This window comes from Podarcis gaigeae (genome assembly GCF_964106915.1).
Source record: "Podarcis gaigeae genome assembly, chromosome: 3".
Classification (NCBI taxonomy): Eukaryota; Metazoa; Chordata; class Lepidosauria; order Squamata; family Lacertidae; genus Podarcis; species Podarcis gaigeae.
Genome location: NC_139680.1, coordinates 68,007,002 through 68,026,329, shown reverse-complemented (window position 1 = coordinate 68,026,329; position 19,328 = coordinate 68,007,002). Strand labels below are relative to the sequence as shown.

Here is a 19,328-nt window from a genome sequence, read left to right as displayed (position 1 = left end):
ACTGGGTTCTGGTCCCACTATCCTTATTTAAGACAAAGCTCAGACAAAATAGGATGCAGCTGGCATAAACACGAGTCGCAGAGAGGGAAGCAGCTTCTTTAATAGATACAGTCTCCATAGCAAGAAGAATGCATTAAAAAAATCAACTATTAAACAGATTTTTCTAATAACTAGCCAGTATTTTGTCAAATTAGTTATTCAATGAAAAACATGGTGATAAAAGGAAACATGTACTATTGCACTTTATGTGCCTATATCTAATGTGAATTATATCCCTGGAATGTGAGCTCTAATGAACTGAGTCATGTGACTTCTGCTGTTCATACCATACAGTCACAAAACTAGTAAATAATAAAATAATAGTTGATGAGATTTGTGTGTCACTCCTAAATGTAATATCATAGACCTTATTTGCAGGAAGACTAATGCTGCAAAGCTGAAGCACACACTTGAACTGGACTTTATCTGTGTTCCCTCCTTTTTCTGCAATAGGAGATCCCTTTGTAGCTGGCAAGTGCTATGAAAAATAACAACCAAATTTTATTTTAATGGGTTTTTAAAACAAATGAGATAGAATACTTGGTCATGGTAGAATCTATCTCCCCACATATTAAAAACACAACTAGACACCAATAAGTAATAACGTCATAAAGCTTTCAGGTAGTGTATTGTATTCTATCTTCTTTTATTTTACAGGGAAGGTTAAAGTGGTTATGATTAGAATCACCAATTACCTTGTGAACATCTGTACAAATATAGCTATACATTAATATGCACACACATGTGCATTTTTAAACAGATACAGCACACATATATTTGGCTAGGTATTAAACCCAATATACTCATATGAGATGGTAAATATTCTATTCTATACATTAAGACTATATAGAGTGTTCATCCACAGGAATACAATAGCAAAAGTGTATATACTTTAAAGAATTTTATGTATAACGAAGTAACTGGTTTATTATTTTTTGCCTTCATTACATTGTTATTTTAAAAGAACTACCAGTTTACCTCCATTATCTTCCTAATCACATGTATCAGTTGGAAAGATGTTAAATTGTAATAAAATGGGGGGGGGGGAATACTAATGATCAATGTTCATCACAAATACTATGTAAAGTATCAAAGAAAAGAATGTTGCCAGAATATGTATTATAAATTACATCCTACATAATAGTACCAAACAGATATTTGCTACTACAAGCAGGATGTGAACAAGTTAAGTGCAAACTATGTTCATTCCAAGATTCATAAGGACATTATGATTTTGTTCTCATTCCAATAAATAATAAATAACTGTAACACCTATTGGGGCTAAATAAGACACAACAGTAACACGCATCTACAATCCTCCTTGCTATGCCTTTTCTACCTATTAAAGCTATATGTTTTAAATAGTCTATTGTTTAAAACAAAAGAGACAAAGCAAATCTTTTCAAATTGATTATGAGATTACACATACACATCTTCATTACCTAATGGTTTCAACTAACCCTTTTGTCTCAGAAAATTCAAAAGAGTAAAAGATTAACTCGCTAAATTCTTACTTCCCCGTAAAGGGGGAAAAAAGGAAGAGAAACGAAAACATTAGAGAAACACACTGTAGACAATAGACAAATATGTTTTCAGTCTGTTCAAGGTTCAAATTATTTTTCTCAGGTTAACCCATCAGTCATTACTGCAGTCACTGTCTACGCCAGGACATAATCATTTTAAAATGTCTTTTACTCTGAAACCAAGCTTTGAGAGTCCCCAAAGACTGTATTTGGGAATTTATTTCTTCTACCACTGTTCCTGAAAGCATATTCAAAGATTTAACAGTCCATAATAACAGCATCTTGTTAAGGATGGAAAAGGTCCCCAATAAAACTTAAATATATTGTTACTCCTTTAACATAATTCACTTCCTTAAAAATCAAAGCATAAGCTTGTATTTTATTTTTTATATCAACAGAACTAAATGAAGCATGATGCCTGCTGTTTCTAATCAATGAAATCCAAATGCAAAACAGATTTTTAAAAAATATCTATGGTTTTCTGGATTTTTAAAAAATAATTTTAAACAAAAAAGTGACAACATTATATAGCCTTGGTTAATACAAGAGATCACATTTCTAAAGATATTGGAGACACAAACCTCATAACAAATACACAAATAAAGCTAATGCCACTAAATATATATTGCATTAAAAATAAATAATATATAATACTATGCAGAATGAGTATGAATGTAGAATTCAGTCAAACAAATGCAGATTACAGCATAGATTTTCCACAAGATGTTCTACTACAATTACACTTGTTTAAAAAAGCCCTAATGGTTTAAATAAAAAGCAATTGTTAAAAAATTTATCCATGTCATCAAAATAAAGAAAATCTTCAACGTTGATTAACAAGAAAACTACACATAAATTTAAACAGTGAAGATCCAATGATCACCTAAAACATTCTTTTTTAAAAAAAGATTGTCTTTTTAACATAACAGTCCCTTGTTTGCTGAATCCTTCTTAACCTCAACTATCAAAAGATGCCTGCCAATTATTTCAGCTTCTTCTAAGAATGCGTAACCTTGCATCTGTGAGCAAAAGTGCTCAGTTATTATTTGTGGCAAGAATTTTTGTGACTGTACTGCTCAGCAATTCTATTTACATCAGCAATGCTAAATGCCCAATGGTGAGAGAGGAGCCAATCAGATGGCAGATTAGATGTCAACTCAGAGGCAGCTGTCTGGAGACTATTACAGCCAGTTTACCTCCACAATTCAAATTCCAAACCTTGCAAAGGAGATCAAGTCACTCTTTAGGCTCAGACTGCCGAGCAAGAAACATCAAGAGTTCTGAGTTATTTCCTATGGTTTTAAAGGTGGCAAAAAGACAACTTTTTACGAACATCGTCCAGACATGATCTGATGCCTACTGAATTGGTAATTCACAGCCTATAACTGATCAGAAATATTGTGTAGCCTCCAGAAACACTAACTGTTGATCTCTTGCAATACTCACGCCTTTTTCGTTAGATTCTCCCCCATCAACCAACGAAGCATAAAGTTTGCCCGTAAGGGGAGAGCAAACACAGGGAATATCTAATTATAACATTCCACATATTTTTAAACTATTTTTATATTGGTTGTGAGGACATGAGAAACATGCCAAAAGAGAAAGTCATTCGAACAACCAGGATGTGAAGCTCTTTATACTACTGTGGAGCATAGATACAACATATTTACACTGTTTTTGCTCAGTTTCAATATAAAACTCTATCCAAGCGACACTATTTTCTAATAACCTAAAAGAGAAAGAGATCACGACAGGAAAGGAAAGAGTGTGATTTTGCAAGCTCTGCTGGTTATGGCATTGGTTCCTCCCTTTCCCATTCCAAAGTGATTTTCCTCTGGGCCTTGTGTGTTCAGATTTCTAATAAGTCTAGAGTAGGAGCACTGGGTGGGGTACAGTGGGTCTTGTGTATTGTTCAACTGTATAAATGAAATGGTCTGATTTTTAGGAGGAAAAGTCATCCCCCCTCCCCATGATGTCTTTCTGACCTAATCAGAGTCAGACACTGTGCATTATCCAACCCTGTGAGGGAGGGCAGCAAGGAGTTGAGATGGAGTAGGAGAAAAGTAAATTAGAAAGAAAGTAAAGACAGACACACACAGGCAACTGAAACAACACACTGCTTGCTCTTTTGGGTTCTTAAATGTTACCTGGCTCCTGCTGATGGTCTGTCCAGTGTTTCCAGGGCTCATAGCTGGGTGATTTCTTTGTTGTGCTGCTGCCCAGGCTGGGTTTGCACCTCCATACTGGGAACCCATGTCCTTGCCCATGCCTGCTGCTGCTGCCTGCTGGCTTCCTGGGGCGGCTGCTGCTGCTGCTACTCCCTGAGCCTGCTGCTGCTGCGATGGGGCAGCAGTGGGGTTGGCATAATCGGGGTAGCCAGTGCCATAGCTCCTCATCATGGGGCTGGGGGAAGTGAGCAGCTGGTTCAAGGTTGGGGTGGCCCCAGACGGGTGTTGGTTTTGCCCGGAGAACCTTTGGAAGCCCGCAGACCCCGACGCCTTGCCGAGGCTGCCTCCTCCTCCGCCCGGGCCCAGCATCATGCCCTGCTGGTGCTGCCTGGGGGAGTTCAGCACCCCGAAGGCAGACGAGGAGCCCCCATAGCCGCCGCCTCCTCCTCCTCCCGCCGCTGCTGCTGCAGCCGCCGCCGCCGCCGCTCCTGCTCCTCCTCCAGCGTTGCTGCCGCCGCCAGGCCGGCCGTAGGCGCCCGCGTAGTGGTTGTACTGGCTGTTGGCGTAGCCTTCGTGCGAGTTGGGCAGGGGGTCCATGCTGTTGGGGGCCGCCGCGGGGTGCATTAGCCCCATCCCGGGGCTTTGTTGTCCGCCATGTTGATCAAAGCAAGGCCCAGCCCGGCTCGCTGAGGAGGCGCCTCCGCTGCTGCTGCTGCTGCCGCCGCCGCCAGCGCTGCCGTAATAGCTATTAAACTCCGAGACACCCACCGCTGAGGGCCCGCCGCCGCCGCCGCCTCCTCCAGCGCCTCCGCCGCTGCCCGCTCCCTGAGGTGGCGGCGGCTGCTGCCCGCTCAAAGGTCCCAAGCCGGGGTGGTCGTAGCGGCTGCCGAGGTGCTGCTCGCCCATTTTGTCCGGCGTCGCCGCCGCCTCTTCGTCGCCGCCGCCGCCGCCTTTATTCGCCAAGGGCTGGGACTGTGGCCGGCTCTGGGGCTCGGCCTGTCCCCCTAAGCCGCTGTCTTTTCCTCCATGTTGCTGCTCCATGTCTGCGCTGCTGGGCTGAGCAGCGCCGCCACCGCCGCCGCCGTTGTTGTTGCTGCCGCCGCCGCAGCCGCCGTTGTTGTTATTCTGCATCGGATGGTGCTGAGGCGGCGGCTGTTGCTGGAATTGATTTAGCTGTTGGTGTGGAAGTGCATGGTGGTGGTGGTGGTGAGCATGGGGGTGCTGGGCATGGAGGTGAGCTGGGTGCTGGTGCTGGGCATGGGGGTGGTGGGAAGGTGCGGCGGCGGCGGCAGCAGCGGCAGGGTGATCGCCTCCGACGCTTTTCAACTTGTGGTTGGGGAGCAGCCCTGTCTCCATAGCCGGGGTAGAAGAAGAAGAAGAGGAGGAAGGTAAACCCGACAAGCTTCCAGCTTCTTTCAGAACCGATTCCGAGGAAGAACCGCTGTTGTTATTACCGGTGGCGGCGGCAGAAGTTGCATTATTGGCCATGTTCAGTTCATTATGGTGGTGGAGGAGATGGTGGTCTACATTATTCAAGCCGCCGCCGCCGCTGCTGCTGTTGTTAGTCCCATCTACGACCCCCAAGAGAGAGCCCGGTCCAGCAGCTCCTGCGGTGCCTGCCACGGGACCCCCAGAGTTGAGATCCTGGCTTAAGTTGCCCGGCAAACTCGAGGTTTTGCCTTTCTTGTTCGCACCCGCCGGAGCCGCTGCTACTTGCGCGGCCATGATCATTGCAACATTGCAAGGAGGTGGGGGAGAGAAATCAATTAATTCCCCTCCAGCCTGGAAAAAAAATGGGCAAAACAAATGGGGGTGGGGAGGGGGAAAACCCCCCAAAAGCCCCACAATTCAGGAAACGAACGATTTAACAAAAAAGCCTGCTGATCATTCCCTCCGCGCGCGCGCGCGCACACACACACAACACGATTTTTTTTTTTAATGACCGAAACTCCCCTCCCCAAGTCCTTGATGGAGATTAGAAATGGTAAGAATGCCTTACGGTCTGTGCCTGTTCCTGCTGTGTGATTTCATGTTGAAAGTTTTTTGTTCAGGTTTAAATGAAACTTTTTTCTTTTCCTCTCTAACCCGGATATGGGTAAATACACGTCTGGCTGAGCCTATCTGGCCCAGCATGGCATGAGAGAGCGAGAGAAGGAGAGGGGGAGAGAGAGAGAGAGGGAGAGAGCTCTAACAACTATTATCCACTTCTCTCTGATTACTCCAGCGCACATGGAAAACGCGGACTGGAGTTTCCTTCCGCCTTCTGCTGCAGCTCTAGTGGCGATGGTAACATGCAAGAAAGAGGAGACGCACACTTCACAGCCTCTCTTCATCAGCCTCGAAAAACAGGGCAGCTGGCACAGAGCTTTGCAAAAAAAAAAAAAAAAAAAGCGTGGTGGGGGACGGATGCTGCCTTCTCCTGCTTTGTATTTTCTTGCTAAGGCGAGGGGAGTATTAAATCAAAGGTACCCCTTTGCAGCAAGGGCTGCTGTCTTCTAAAAAGAACAGACACTTATTAGCTCTCTCCCCCCCCAAAAAAACACAATTTAATAAACTAAATTTGTCTCTGATGTAATTCTGCATGTTTGTTTGGTTTTTAAAAGTGGTCTGGATTAAAGTGTGTAATGGCCATCTACATATGATCAAGTGCATATGATCAAACTTAGAAAGCTTTATACAGCTACCTGGGCATGCACAATATAGGGTAAATATGTGATATGAAGGCATTTCTAATTGTGCATGCAACATCTAATAGTCCTAATTGGAACTTTGCGTGCTAATTTGCATCAAAAACTAGATCCAGCCTACTTTCAACATGTGGGTTTTCCTTGCTGGGTCAGGGATAATATATTTGATGGGACACTTGTTTCAGAATAAAAGTTATTCTGATTTCTTAAAAAATAAAATCATTTTTATTAGATTTTATAATTAATGTAATTTGACCTGAGATCACTTGACAAAGGGCGAGTTAAAATTAGATAAAGAAATATGTCAGTAAGGTAAATATTTGCTCTTAATTGTTTTTGCACAACCCTGGTAAGTGAGGCTTTGGCAGCGGGTGGGCTTGGAGGGGGGAAGCAGCTTCCCCTTTCACCTCAGGTGGAAAATCAGAATAGGCCACCACTGAATGGAGCCACTATGGTAGCTTCCCAGCAGGTGGGTAACTGGAGGTTGGGGAGGAGCAAAGTGGTATGGGAAGTTGGTGCAGTGGAAACGCACCAGCCAGCTCTGCCAGTACGTTTGCACTGCAGCCTTCTGCCTCTCCCTGCCAGTAAGCCACAGCAATCCATCTGGCAGGAAGCTGGCATTGCAATTCTGCTCCACCCAGCAAGCCATTGCACTGTATTTTTCTACTGTAGACTTGTAGGTGCTGCCCCACCCCCCTTGTCAGGACTGGCGGCATTGTCAAAAACAATCTATATAAATCTCTCTGTATAGTAAATAATGCCAGTATTTAGTCGGAAATAAATTCACTGATACAGCAGACTGTGTCCATCTAAATATGTCCGTAGTTGTTATTTACAACTAATCCTAGGCATTTCAGAATAAGTCATTGGGCCCTGCTTCTGAGGATTGTGTTGTAAAAGTCCCCCCGCAAAGAATAACATGTTATCATGTTAGATTAAAGGCTCAAACCACCAAGTAGGACTGCCATGCAGTGTGACCTCCTTTGTTGTTGTTGTTGTTGTTTAGTCGTTTAGTCATGTCCAACTCTTTGTGACCCCATGGACCAGAGCACGCCAGGCACTCCTGACTTCCACTGCCTCCTGCAGTTTTGTCAGACTCATGTTAGTAGCTTCGAGAACACTGTCCAACCATCTTGCCCTCTGTCGTCCTCTTCTCTTTGTGCCCTCCATCTTTCCCAACATCAGGGTCTTTTCCAGGGAGTCTTCTCTTCTCATGAGGTGGCCAAAGTACTGGAGCCTCAGCTTCAGGATCTGTCCTTCCAGTGAGCACTCAGGGCTGATTTCCTTAAGAATGGATAGGTTTGATCTTCTTGCAGTCCATGGGACTCTCAAGAGTCTCCTCCAGCACCATAATTCAAAAGCATCAATTCTTTGGCGATCAGCCTTCTTTATGGTCCAGCTCTCACTTCCATACATCACTACTGAGAAAACCATAGCTTTAACTATACAGACCTGACACAAATGTAATTTATATAAAAGTAGTGGCTGGTGATTTGAAACTAGCAAAACTAACAAAATAATCTGTACTGATCTATTTAAAATATATTTTGATCATGGGTCGCCAACCTTTTTGAACCTGTGGGACACACAAAGATTCATGTTTGTTCAAGGAGTCTGAATAAAAGCATGGTCTTGCCTAGCATGACTTAATAAGCCCCCTGCCCCCCAAAAGCCCTATGAAAATAACCCAGTGGTAGACAATAGAGTAAAATCATAGATCCAGTACTTGGCAGCACAACAAAAACATTGTTTCAAGGCACAGCTTTTCTAAAATCTTAATGGTTTTTACATAGGATGGCAACAAAACCAATAAATCATAGAATAATGGATAAAGGTGACTTATGATTTGAGGGTGGGTGTTAGATATCTTGAAAAATTACGTGGCTATCTAAGGAGCCTTGTCTCATTTTCATGTTTTTGCACAATGGCAGCCCTGGGAAGCACCAGATCCCACCATTTTTACAATTTAGCCTGTGGAGGCAATTTAGTCTGGTTGTGAAGGAAACCCCCAAAAACATGCAATTTCAAGAGGATCCATTTTACTAGCTCTGTTTTGTGTGCATGCATCTCCCCCCCAACTTGGCATTCTCCATTTTCTCTCTATATGGAAGTCTAATCTCCATTTTCTCTCTTGTATATCCTACCCACCCACCTCATTCAACTCTATTCCCGACATTCCCTCTCATTCTTTGGTTGCTCTGCTTTCTGTTCAGCTACACAGTTCTGAGCCTTGGAAAAGCACATAGGGCGGTACTCAACTAAGTTTTACTTAAGAGCAGACCCACTGGAATTGATGAACATGAGAAAGTTAGATCCATTAATTTCAGTATGTTTACTCTGAGTACAGTCTTAGTTGAATATGACCCATAGAGCTGGAAGAGGAAGTGGGGAAAGTGTCACACTTCTCACTTCCTCCTTCAGCAATACAGACTTTGGTGAGGGTGGGGCAGGGAAGGAAGCATCCTCACCACTTCATGGTGAGGGGGACAGTGGGGGGCAGCTCAGAGGATTTGGGGTCACTGACACAGGCATACATAGGCTGCCTTGCATCCTTGGCAAGCAGCTGTATCAGCATGGAACTGTATTGATGCCCTGCTCAGCCTCGCAGAGCAGCAGAGGAGCCAGAGTGGAAAGGCGTGATTTTTGCACCCCTCTGGGCTTGTACCCTTGGTGGGGACCAACCTAACCCAACCCTAGGTATGTCCTGGTCACTGGATAAGTCTTCAAGCCCATGTGCACCACCTAAACGGCTTCAGAGTTAATTAATACATTGATTTAAAAGCAAAATCAGGTAGCCGATAAAGTAAAAAGCATGGGTTGACTGGCATTCCTTTAAAATTTGATTATCATTGTCTAACCAATAGAATATCTTTATTTTCAAAAGTATGTGAGGCTTCCCATGAGCATCTGGTTGGCCAGTGTGAGAATAGGATGCTGGACTAGATGGGCCAGTGGTCTGATCCAGTGGAGCCAGTCTTATGTTCTTAGCTTCTTAATTTCACGAGTGCTGCTGCTACTTGGTAATAGTTACTGCCATTTGTCTGTATGCAAATATTTGCATTTACACTGTTCAAGAGACATCTAAAATCATCAAAGTATGGCAAAACAACAACAACTAAGGAAGTGAGAAAAGTCCTAACACAATATTGATCATAAATTTTAAAAATACATTGGTAACCTATAATTATATTTTTTCATGAATAACTCATTATTTAAGGTCCCAGTATCTATCTTTGTCAGTAACACACTCCTGTCAAGTAACAAAACATGGTATACAGTTTTGCTGATTACATCATTTTTAGAAGCATGATCTGCTAATTTTGTGGCCAGCAGCCTGTGGCAGCCGCATTTCTGCAGTTGCCACAGTGTCCAGCTGTCTCAAAGTCCTAATAATCATTTGCATTAATGATGCCTTTAATAAAGTTATTACATATGGGGTTGTTTTCAACATGTTCTATTAATTTGTATGCACAGCAAGGATTTCCTGAAGAGAGTAAAACATTTTCAGCACTACCGTTATGTCCCTAAACAATCAAATCACATCTGCTGTATGTAAAGCATAGTAGATAATCCAAAGAATTACTACTTGCAGTGTTGTTAAATAATTAGTCATAGAAATTACTTGCATTTATATATTATCATGCTGCCACTAGTGGCATTAACAAATTAAGATATGTTTTAAGGCAATCAATATGCACTTTACAAAGAAATACCTAAAGCACCATATCCAAATCCACTGCCAGCGAAAGGAAAGGAGTGTCATTCACATAAAAGGAAGCAACACATCAGACAATCTCACTCAAGATATTTATGCTATTTTCCCACTATCATAAACTTTATCATGACTGAAATAATGATTTCATTGATATGTATTCTTAATTTGTATATGACCATATCCTGAATAATGATACCAGATGTAGGCTGGATTGTGCCCATCATGTCCCTTTGAAGTTTTTAACTATGTACTGTACTTTGAATACAATCCAGCAAACGTTAACAACTAAATAAGTGGAACTTATTATAATGTCTAAATTCCATTCCACTGCTTTCTATGGAGTATTTCTTGTTACTCACTTTTGCTGGATTGTGCCTTTAATTTTCCAATGTCTCTGTATCCTTCCACTACATGCTAAAAGCCCTTATACAGTATTACATTTTTGTTTCTGTGTTGCAAAAAGCAAACTGTTATATAGTTAGAAACTGATAGAGTTGGGGAGCGGGGAACAGTAAGTAATTCTAGTAGGGAAATCAGGTGCATACCCAAGGGTCATTATAGTCTGTAACAACAACAAATTGCAATTCTATGCAAACTCTTAGAAAGGGTGTATATATCATCTTTGTAGAAGAAAGAATAACAGAACCATAAGATGAATTCATGCCAAGCGATCCATCAGCTTTTGCCAAGAGAATACTACATCTTTGTTATTGAGCCTTTTTGACATTTTCTCCTAGATTTTCTCCTTTTTTATATTCAAACACTCACTAATTATACACATTAAACCTCATAAGTTGATTTTGAACTCTTTCAAATGCAAATAGAGAGAGAGATGTCTAGTTGTATATATTTATGTATGTGTACATTCTAAAATAAAGTATAAACTCAATTACACATTTATTCTTTTATATATTTATACTTAAACTGAAATGTGTCATTTAAAAATCCTGATAAGATACATTGATCATAACTCACAGAAGGATTACAATATTTTCTCACTTACTTTTCAGCTAGTTTTATACACGATTATAAGATGTGGGGTACTTATATAATTTTTGAATGCACATGATTTAAAAGGTCAGGGGGGCAGTTTTAATGGAAAGGTGCTAGCCAGTTTGGTTCCAACTATCTCAGGATCAAAGCTAATGACCGAAGGCTATGTAATAGGGGTCCACTGCACAATTAAGTCAGCCTGGTATAACAGAAAACACACACTAGTTTTCCTCCCCATGGCAGATGCCACACCCTCAAGCAGACAGAAGGCGTTACAGACTGTGCAAGCAGTGCATCAAACAGAACAACTATAATTCATTGTTACTGCAAGTTGCAATTCATGCTGAATTTCCTTAGCTTAGATTATGAGCAGCAGCATAAGCTAAACTTTGTATGTTTGTGTACCTATTAATACGATACCATTTACCATTTCATCCTTTGTCTCCCATTCCAGCAGTGATTTTTAAACTTTAGATACAAATGCCTGAATGTCTTGCTTGTGGGTTTCCTGGTATAATCTATCTTGTTGCTGAGAGGAAAATAATATTGGATCAGATCAAGAGTAGAGAACAGGATCTAACTGGTGGGCTGGATCCTGACTACCCCCGCCATTTGTGAGCCATTTTGACAGGTGGGCAGGGCTGCCCACATCTCAACCACATGACATCACAATGGCATCAGGTGACTCAAAGGAAATGAACAACAACAACAACAAAAAACCTTTTACAGCATAGTTAGGGGGAGAGAGAGAGGTAATTTTACATACCAAGGAGAAGGCCAACTTTCTTCTCAATATGTGAGCTTTATATATATCAAAGCTCTTGTGATGGCTTTTGTGAACAAGATATTCCTTATGTGCTTTTTGGGGTACAAGCATGAGAGGGCTCTAGAATCATAGAGTTGGCAGGGACCCTGAGGATCATCTAGTCCAACCCCCTGCAATGCAGGAATATGCGGCTGCCCCTTATGGGGATCGAACCTGCAACCCTGGTGTTACTTTCTTTCTTTTCTTTTTACAATTCAGGTCAGTTCTTAGCAAATTTGATGTTAAGCCTACTTCTGTTAGATGACCTTTTTTATCTGAGCAAATCTTATTTCTTAATGAATCTCAGAACATTGCAGGGATGACTGTACAAAGCCATTGCTTTTTCTTTATTGCCCACTAAAGAAACATTTATGATTAACCAGAAAAAGATAACTAGATCATTCTCTTCAGCTGGAGGCACTGGCCTCTGTAATGTCCTCCCTTCATGTATGGCCTGTTTCAACTAAACTGTTAGAATTGCAATATAAAAATTCTATATCAATGGCAGTAACCATTTATGAAGATGAGCCAGATTGCAAGTCATTGCTCAGGTGGATTTTAGAGAAACTCTTATCAGCAATAGTGTTTTTCACATATACTGCAGGGCATGCTGTAATATTATCCCTTCAAAAGGTCGCTTATGTAGAAGATTGAGAAAATTATGATTTTCCTAGGAACAAGTGGTGGAAGATTGTTCTTGATAGGGATACCTGGATTTTGAGGTATACCTGGATAACTAGAAATAGACTGGGACTATCGACTAATTAAAAGGCTGCAAATAGGAGAAGAGAAACAATGATTTTGTATAAGGCCATCCACTGGCTGAGTGCTAAACTTCTCTGCTATGAAATGTGCAACAGCCTACCTGTGTCAAAATAAAACACACACTTCTTAATGGGAAATGTTATAGCCGATTACCAGATCTAAGATACAGGAAGTGAAATGTCAGAGAATTCAGGGAAAAAAATGTTGAAGTAATTAAATTCAGCACTATACAAATACATCTGCTGTTGTCGCTTTCGTAAGCCTAATATATTTTACAAGAAGAATAGGGAAATCAACAAAAATACTCTCTGTGTGAAATGCACTGTAAAAATATGATCGATAGTACCCTTGAGTTTGCAAAACGCCATCTTGTGGCTGACTTGTCCAACTGCACACTATGTTCTCGTGAGGTAATCATTGAAGGGCATGTTGGGAGTAGCAGCCATGTCTTGAAGCAGGCAAATATAAGAAAAAGAGAATAAAAGATTTTGACTGTATACTGCTAGTTGGCTTTTATCCCAGCAAGCATATCTTCCTACAATTAGTACATTGATCTATTTTAAAATAACAGCGATAGTTTGCTTTGTTTTCTCTCTGCTGTGGCCCACTCTTTTCCTGGCTTCCATTTTTATCGGTTAGTGCTTTCAGTACCTTTTTATTTTCCAGTTGTAATGCCAAGCATTCCATAAATATTTTTCCTTAGCAATAGGGAGATACGGCAGCTTAGTTACTTATTGTAGAGAAAGATTCCTTCACGTATGTCTCGTCATATTCACAACAGGGAGCACTACTTATATACAGAAACCAGTAAATGGTCTAAAATAAAATATTTGTAAGGGCCCTATGAATTCATAGTAAGTAAAAGGTTGGTAAGTGAGAACAAAACAGGGAGGACCAAAAGGCTCAGTCCAGTTGCTATAGCAGCATAGGAGCTATTGTTTTATAGATCCTTCCTATGCTACTCTGCCCACACAGGACTCTTAAACTTACCTGAGAGGAGTCAAAGAATCAGTTATGTCCCATTAAAGCAATAAGCCATCTCCAAAATGGAGCAATGCTAGGGTCAAAAGCAGCTAGATATCACTGACCATTTCCACATGAGCCTGCAATTCTTATGTTACTGGAGCAATGTGGGAAGGAGTCATGTGGTAGTGACTTTGCATGTCAGTATAATGTAGGAAGGGAGTCAGAGATTAGGTGCAATTTAATTCACCTTGCACTTTACAATAGAAAATTGATGCTGCAGTGCAAGGATAGGAACCTGTGGTCATCCAACTATTGTCTAACTCCTAATTCCCATCATGCCCAGCCAGCTCAGCCAGTGTTCAGGAATGATAAGAGGAATATCTGCAGAGCCTCCTATATCTGGAGATTCCTCATCCTTGCTATAGAGCTTGAAACTAGGTCTTCCAAATATACTCGTTCCCAATTTTAAATCCACTACGAATATATTCCCTGTGCAGCTGGACTCAATCCCACACTCACTTGGGGACAGTGATCTGCACTGATTCAGATCTGAATGCGTAGCTGCTATACAGATGCTCAGTATTGTCAGTTTTGGCAACAACACGGAGCAGGTGTACGAGAGAGGATTGCATCCAGCTGCCCCGTGCTTTAGACAAGCAAAAGGTGTTGTCAAAAGCAGCTTATGCCAAACACCTGTTCAGCAGGTAGGCTGCCTTCTGAAATATATTTGGACTGGAGCCCTAGAAGGTGATTTGTGGTTTTACTGCAAGGCAGTTTTAAGAGGCAGAAATAATAATAAAAAACAAAGAGCAAAATAGGAAATTCCTGGAAGTTGGGAAAGACTCATTTTAAGCATAGGAGTGGGGGAATAGTTAGTTCACAAATTTGTAAAGGTGTAAATGTTCTACATAAGCTATGGTTTTTGCCCTCCAACCACATTGCTCATGCAGTCATGTGCAAACTGAGCATTTGGTGGACAACTGTGGAACCACTTCCCTGATTTTTTTGATCCTTCTATTCCTCTTTTGAAGTGAAAGGATTATGGAAAACTGGAGTGCACAAATATCTGATTGTATGCCCAGATTAAATATTAATTCTTCAAGCAATGGCAGGTGGGTCAGTATTGCACTCTGTATTAAAAAAAAAAAACCCTACATTTACAATGTGTGAATTGGCTCAGAAAGACAAAGCAGGAGCTAATTTCAGCTTGCCTTGGAATTTGTTTTCAACACCAGGGTTTAGGTCTGGAACATGTAAAACAGAAGAAAAGATTGCCTTGAAAATGTGCAGACTATCTTTTCCTAACCACAATAAACTCCTGCAATCTGGGAATGAGAAGCAAAGACTTCTAAGGCAAAGGGCACTGCATGATCCAAGATTTCAGTCATTTTTTATAATAAAAATTAGGCATTGCCTGAATGAATTCTGAAATTCTCTAATTCTTTAAAACAAGAACGATACATTGACCACAATCTGGTCAGAGTTAAATACTTTTAAATCCCATTGATTTAAGTCAAACAAATAGATCTTAAAATATAGGATTATAACTTTGGGCAGCTCATGCCCATTCTGATGCCAGTACTTCTCACTGATAAAACATAACCCAAGAGTTGTGTACCTTTTATTTATTGCATATTGTTTGCTTGATTGATTTAGCAGTTTTATATACTGCTTGATTGTGACAAAACCTCAAGGTGGTGTACAAAAAAGAATAAAATAATAAAATAATCAGTAAAAAACAACTATTTAAAACACTCAAAAAGTAATTGAAACAAACAATAAGGTATAAAAACAGATGAAATCACAGGTTAGCATTCTACATGTCTGGATAGGCTTGCCTAAACAGAAATGTTTTAGCAGGCACTGAAAAGAGTACTTGCCTGATTTCAATAGGCAGGGAGTTCCAAAATGTAAGCGCTGCCACACTAGAAGATCAATTTATTGCAAATGCAGAATGAATATTATGTGGCACTTGTAACAGTGCCGGTTTCACAGGTTGAAGCGATTGAGTGGGAATATATGAGGTAAGGCGATCTCTCAAGAAAGCTAGTCCCAAGTTACTAAGTGACAATTGGTACATGCAGTGTGACAGCACTGTATCATGCAAAATGTGCTTCCTTCCAGTGTGGGCTCAAAACATTTTGCTGCCTTACGTCTTTCTGTACCATTCAGACTGCAATCTCTGTCTTCATCATTCCCCCCCCCCCCCACTGGGATAATGGATGGCAAGGCCAACCCTGAGATCTTGTGGTGACTGAAACTAAGCAAATACTACGTTTTTCTGCTTTATAGATCTGTTAGAGTAGAAGGGCCAAATGTACTAGGGGAAAAAATGCAGTTCATAAAAAGAATGTTAATCCAGAATGTCCACTGCAAGCGCAAGAAAAATCCAGTAAAACAACACATACACTCATCCGATTCAGAGCTAGCCAGCTGAAGAGCCTAAACTGGGAAAATATAGCATGTAATGTCTGTGTTAATTCACAGTGGCTTGCTATACAAAGATTCATTGCCCATGGGGGTGAATGAACCCTGATGGTTCAAAAAAGATCTGAGTGCTGACTTACTGCACAGTTTTTCTGGATGGTTTCTTACTATCTGCCTTTTTATTCCAGAACCTGATAGCTCCACTGATCCATAATAATGTTCTGGATTTTTGGTGCATGCATGTTCCTGATGGTTGGAGGTGGCTCATAAGTATCTATCATATGCAAGGTGGGGGGGGGGCATTTTTCAGCCGGAGGGCAGTCCTCCAGGGGCCACATGCCAGTGGCAGGTATGGTCAGGGGCAAAACTGGGCAGAGCAATGAATGTGAATGTTACTTGTGGGTTAATTTCTCCACACACTCCTCTCTGTCCCCCATGCTGGCAAGCAAGAGGCATTATCAGAGTTCAAGGATACAGTCCAGCCAGCCAAAAATAATAAAAAAATGTGAATGAAGGCTAATGGAGAGTGTTGCTTGGGGAGAATCTCAAGGGCCACAAAGAGAGGCCCAGTGGGCCACATATGGTTCCCCAGCCTGATCAAATGTGTAAAGGGATATATGTATGACCTCTCATGCCAGTTCTTTCAGTTCTGTAATCTGGAAGAGAAGGAAATCAGTAATGCTGATTTTTCAAGTGGTGGTTATCCAATCTTGCAGTATGGCTGTGACACCTGACCTCTTTGCTGACCCTGCAAGGCATATGAAGTATATTGAGTCCTTCTGTATTTAGCTAACCTTGAATTCACTAGCTCTGCCACTTTTCCCAGCACCAGGTAAAACTTGAGAAAGTCATCTCCTAACTTTGGCAAATCTAATCTTTGATCAGAGATATGCAACATCAAAACCTATTACGCTGGTGTATGCTTCTGTTTGAAGTTTACCTGTACTGAATGGTACTCAATTAAGATTTACATAGAAGAGACCTGTTATAATTAATGGGCCTAACTTAGTCATATTCACTAATTTCAGTAGGTTGACTCTGAGTAAAACTTAGTTGAATACAGCATATTGTACACGCTTATCTAACAGGCTTCATTGTACTTGTGAGACAGGGCATTGTAGGCTTAGAAAGAATGTTATTTTCACAAACATATATTGTGACAAGCAACAACGGCTACAATTCAGAATTGATATATTTGGTCAATTAGGATTAGACCTTGGTCTGAATAAGATTAGGAATCAAATAGTACAGTATATATGCTGCTGAAGTAAGCACATTGTTTTAGACAAATTAATGGAAGATAATTCTAGTCATGGAGCCTTCATGTTCAGGGGCTACATACCAGTTGTTTGGGGTAAACAGCAGGAGAGAGAACATCACTTTCACGACCGACTTATGATCTCCCAGAAGTATTTGGCTGGCAGTTGTTGAAAACAGCATGTGAGACTAGAAAGAGTTTGGTCTCACTCAGCAAGGAAGTTCCTACACTCTTAAGATGAATAAGGCATTGTGATAGGGTACACTGTACAACACACCTTCGTTAGCTTTCATTGTCACACTGTCTTGGACTCTTATTTGATTTAATATTTGTATACTGCTAGTCCAACAACAAAACGGAGCTCACAACAAGAAAGCATTAACACCTTAAAAAAAAATGTAATGTGTGACACTGACACTTGGGAAAGTAGCAGTGTACAAACCTCACTATTCCCCTTTCCTGAAACTACTCTTCCTTGCAGCATACAGAGTGATTTATAAACCAGTCCCAATTTTTAATGTATCATGCCCTTCCATGCAATACTCCCCCATCTTGCTGATTTCTTTCTGATGTTTTGCTTTCCTTTGAGCCTGTTGTGTTGCTACTTTCTGAGTAGTACTTCCATGAAGTGTTAAACCACTTCAGGAAAGTAGCACTAATGTAAGTGGCTAATTACGTATAGCAAGCTTGACCACCTTTGACCTTTCTTTTCTTTGAGCTTCCCCTTTTTGGTATGTTGGGAACAGCTGTGTACACAAAGTAAATGCATGATATATCCTTGACACAGATATGTCAGTGCCAATCCTCAGAATATTTAAGTGCAGGAGGACCTCAGGTGCATATAGCCACAGAAATGGAGCTTGTTTGTGATTCTGAAGGTCCCTTGGGTCACCCCAAGCGTCTGTACTCAAGAATGACCTAACACAATAGTGCCTTGACCAAAAACTTATTTATATGTTGCCAGAAGTTTATATAGCACCTAGTTTATATGACATGGATTTCTAAGACATTTTAGGTCTTCCCTACTTCCAGCCACTGTAGGCTTAATATGAATTTCAAACTCTCGGTCAACAAAAATTGAATATAATACCATGCACTAGTCTTCTGTGTAACAACCCATCCACCTATCTATTCTATGGAAGCTGGATGAAACAACTTAATAAGGGGGCTATTCCATACAGCTGCTGTATCATGTAGGTAGGGCAACTCACCCCACATAAAACCATGATCATATGGACAGATCCTCCAAGTATGGGTGCAACTCCTGTCAGCCATTTTAGAGGTTATGATCACGGTCAGCCAGACATTTATTACAGTCAACCAGTCAATAAGACAAAATACAAAGTATAAGACTGAAAAAACCATAGCTGTGATGATGCCACTTGTTAGAAAATGACAAACTAAGGACTTACAATCAGCAATTCTAAGAGACGTGGAGACATTCAGATATTTTATCACTTTCTTGATAATGAATGCATTGGTCGTCTCTGGGAAAATACTTGCCTGGGGGTATTAGGAAGCTGGCTTATTCTTAATCGGACCTTTGGTCCTGCTTAATATTGTTTACACTGATTGGACCTTTTAATTATCTAGGACAGGGATGGGGAAACTGTGATCTTCAGATAATTCCCACCATCATTCACCATTGTCTACATTCAATGGGGCAGTTAGAATCCAACATCTGGAGGGCCAGAGGTTCCCTATCCCTGATCCCCAATTTTCACCATAGCCTGTGATTGGCAAATCCAAAACTGAAAGAATGAAGGCTTTTGAATGGACTATTAAAACGTGCATGCCAACTGAATAACGGCTCTAAAAAAGAAAAGGAAAGAAGAATCTGTACCAGAGTAAATCCTAATCACTGCTAATCAATTTTCCTTAGTGCTAACAAATATTTCTTGGGATGAGTAATCTTGCCTCTAACACTAATTTCACTGTTTGCTAATAAATCCCATTGGGTGTCAATAAATTTATTTCAACAA

General features: G+C 41.0%; 1 protein-coding gene across 15 annotated transcripts in view; it reads right to left on the bottom strand.

Annotated features, from left to right (window-relative positions):
* Nucleotides 1–5,955, bottom strand: part of ARID1B (AT-rich interaction domain 1B) — a 354,961-nt gene extending 349,006 nt beyond the window's left edge. For 14 of the 15 annotated variants that reach the window (XM_083731947.1, XM_083731959.1, XM_083731961.1 and 11 more), the window contains exon 1: nt 3,710–5,955. In XM_083731947.1, coding sequence (XP_083588073.1) covers nt 3,710–5,461 — 1,752 coding nt within the window. In that variant the 5' untranslated portion in view covers nt 5,462–5,955. The remainder of the gene's footprint in view (nt 1–3,709) is intronic. The other variant, XM_083731953.1, reaches the window with a different exon arrangement.
* Between the last annotated feature and the right edge of the window lie 13,373 nt (nt 5,956–19,328).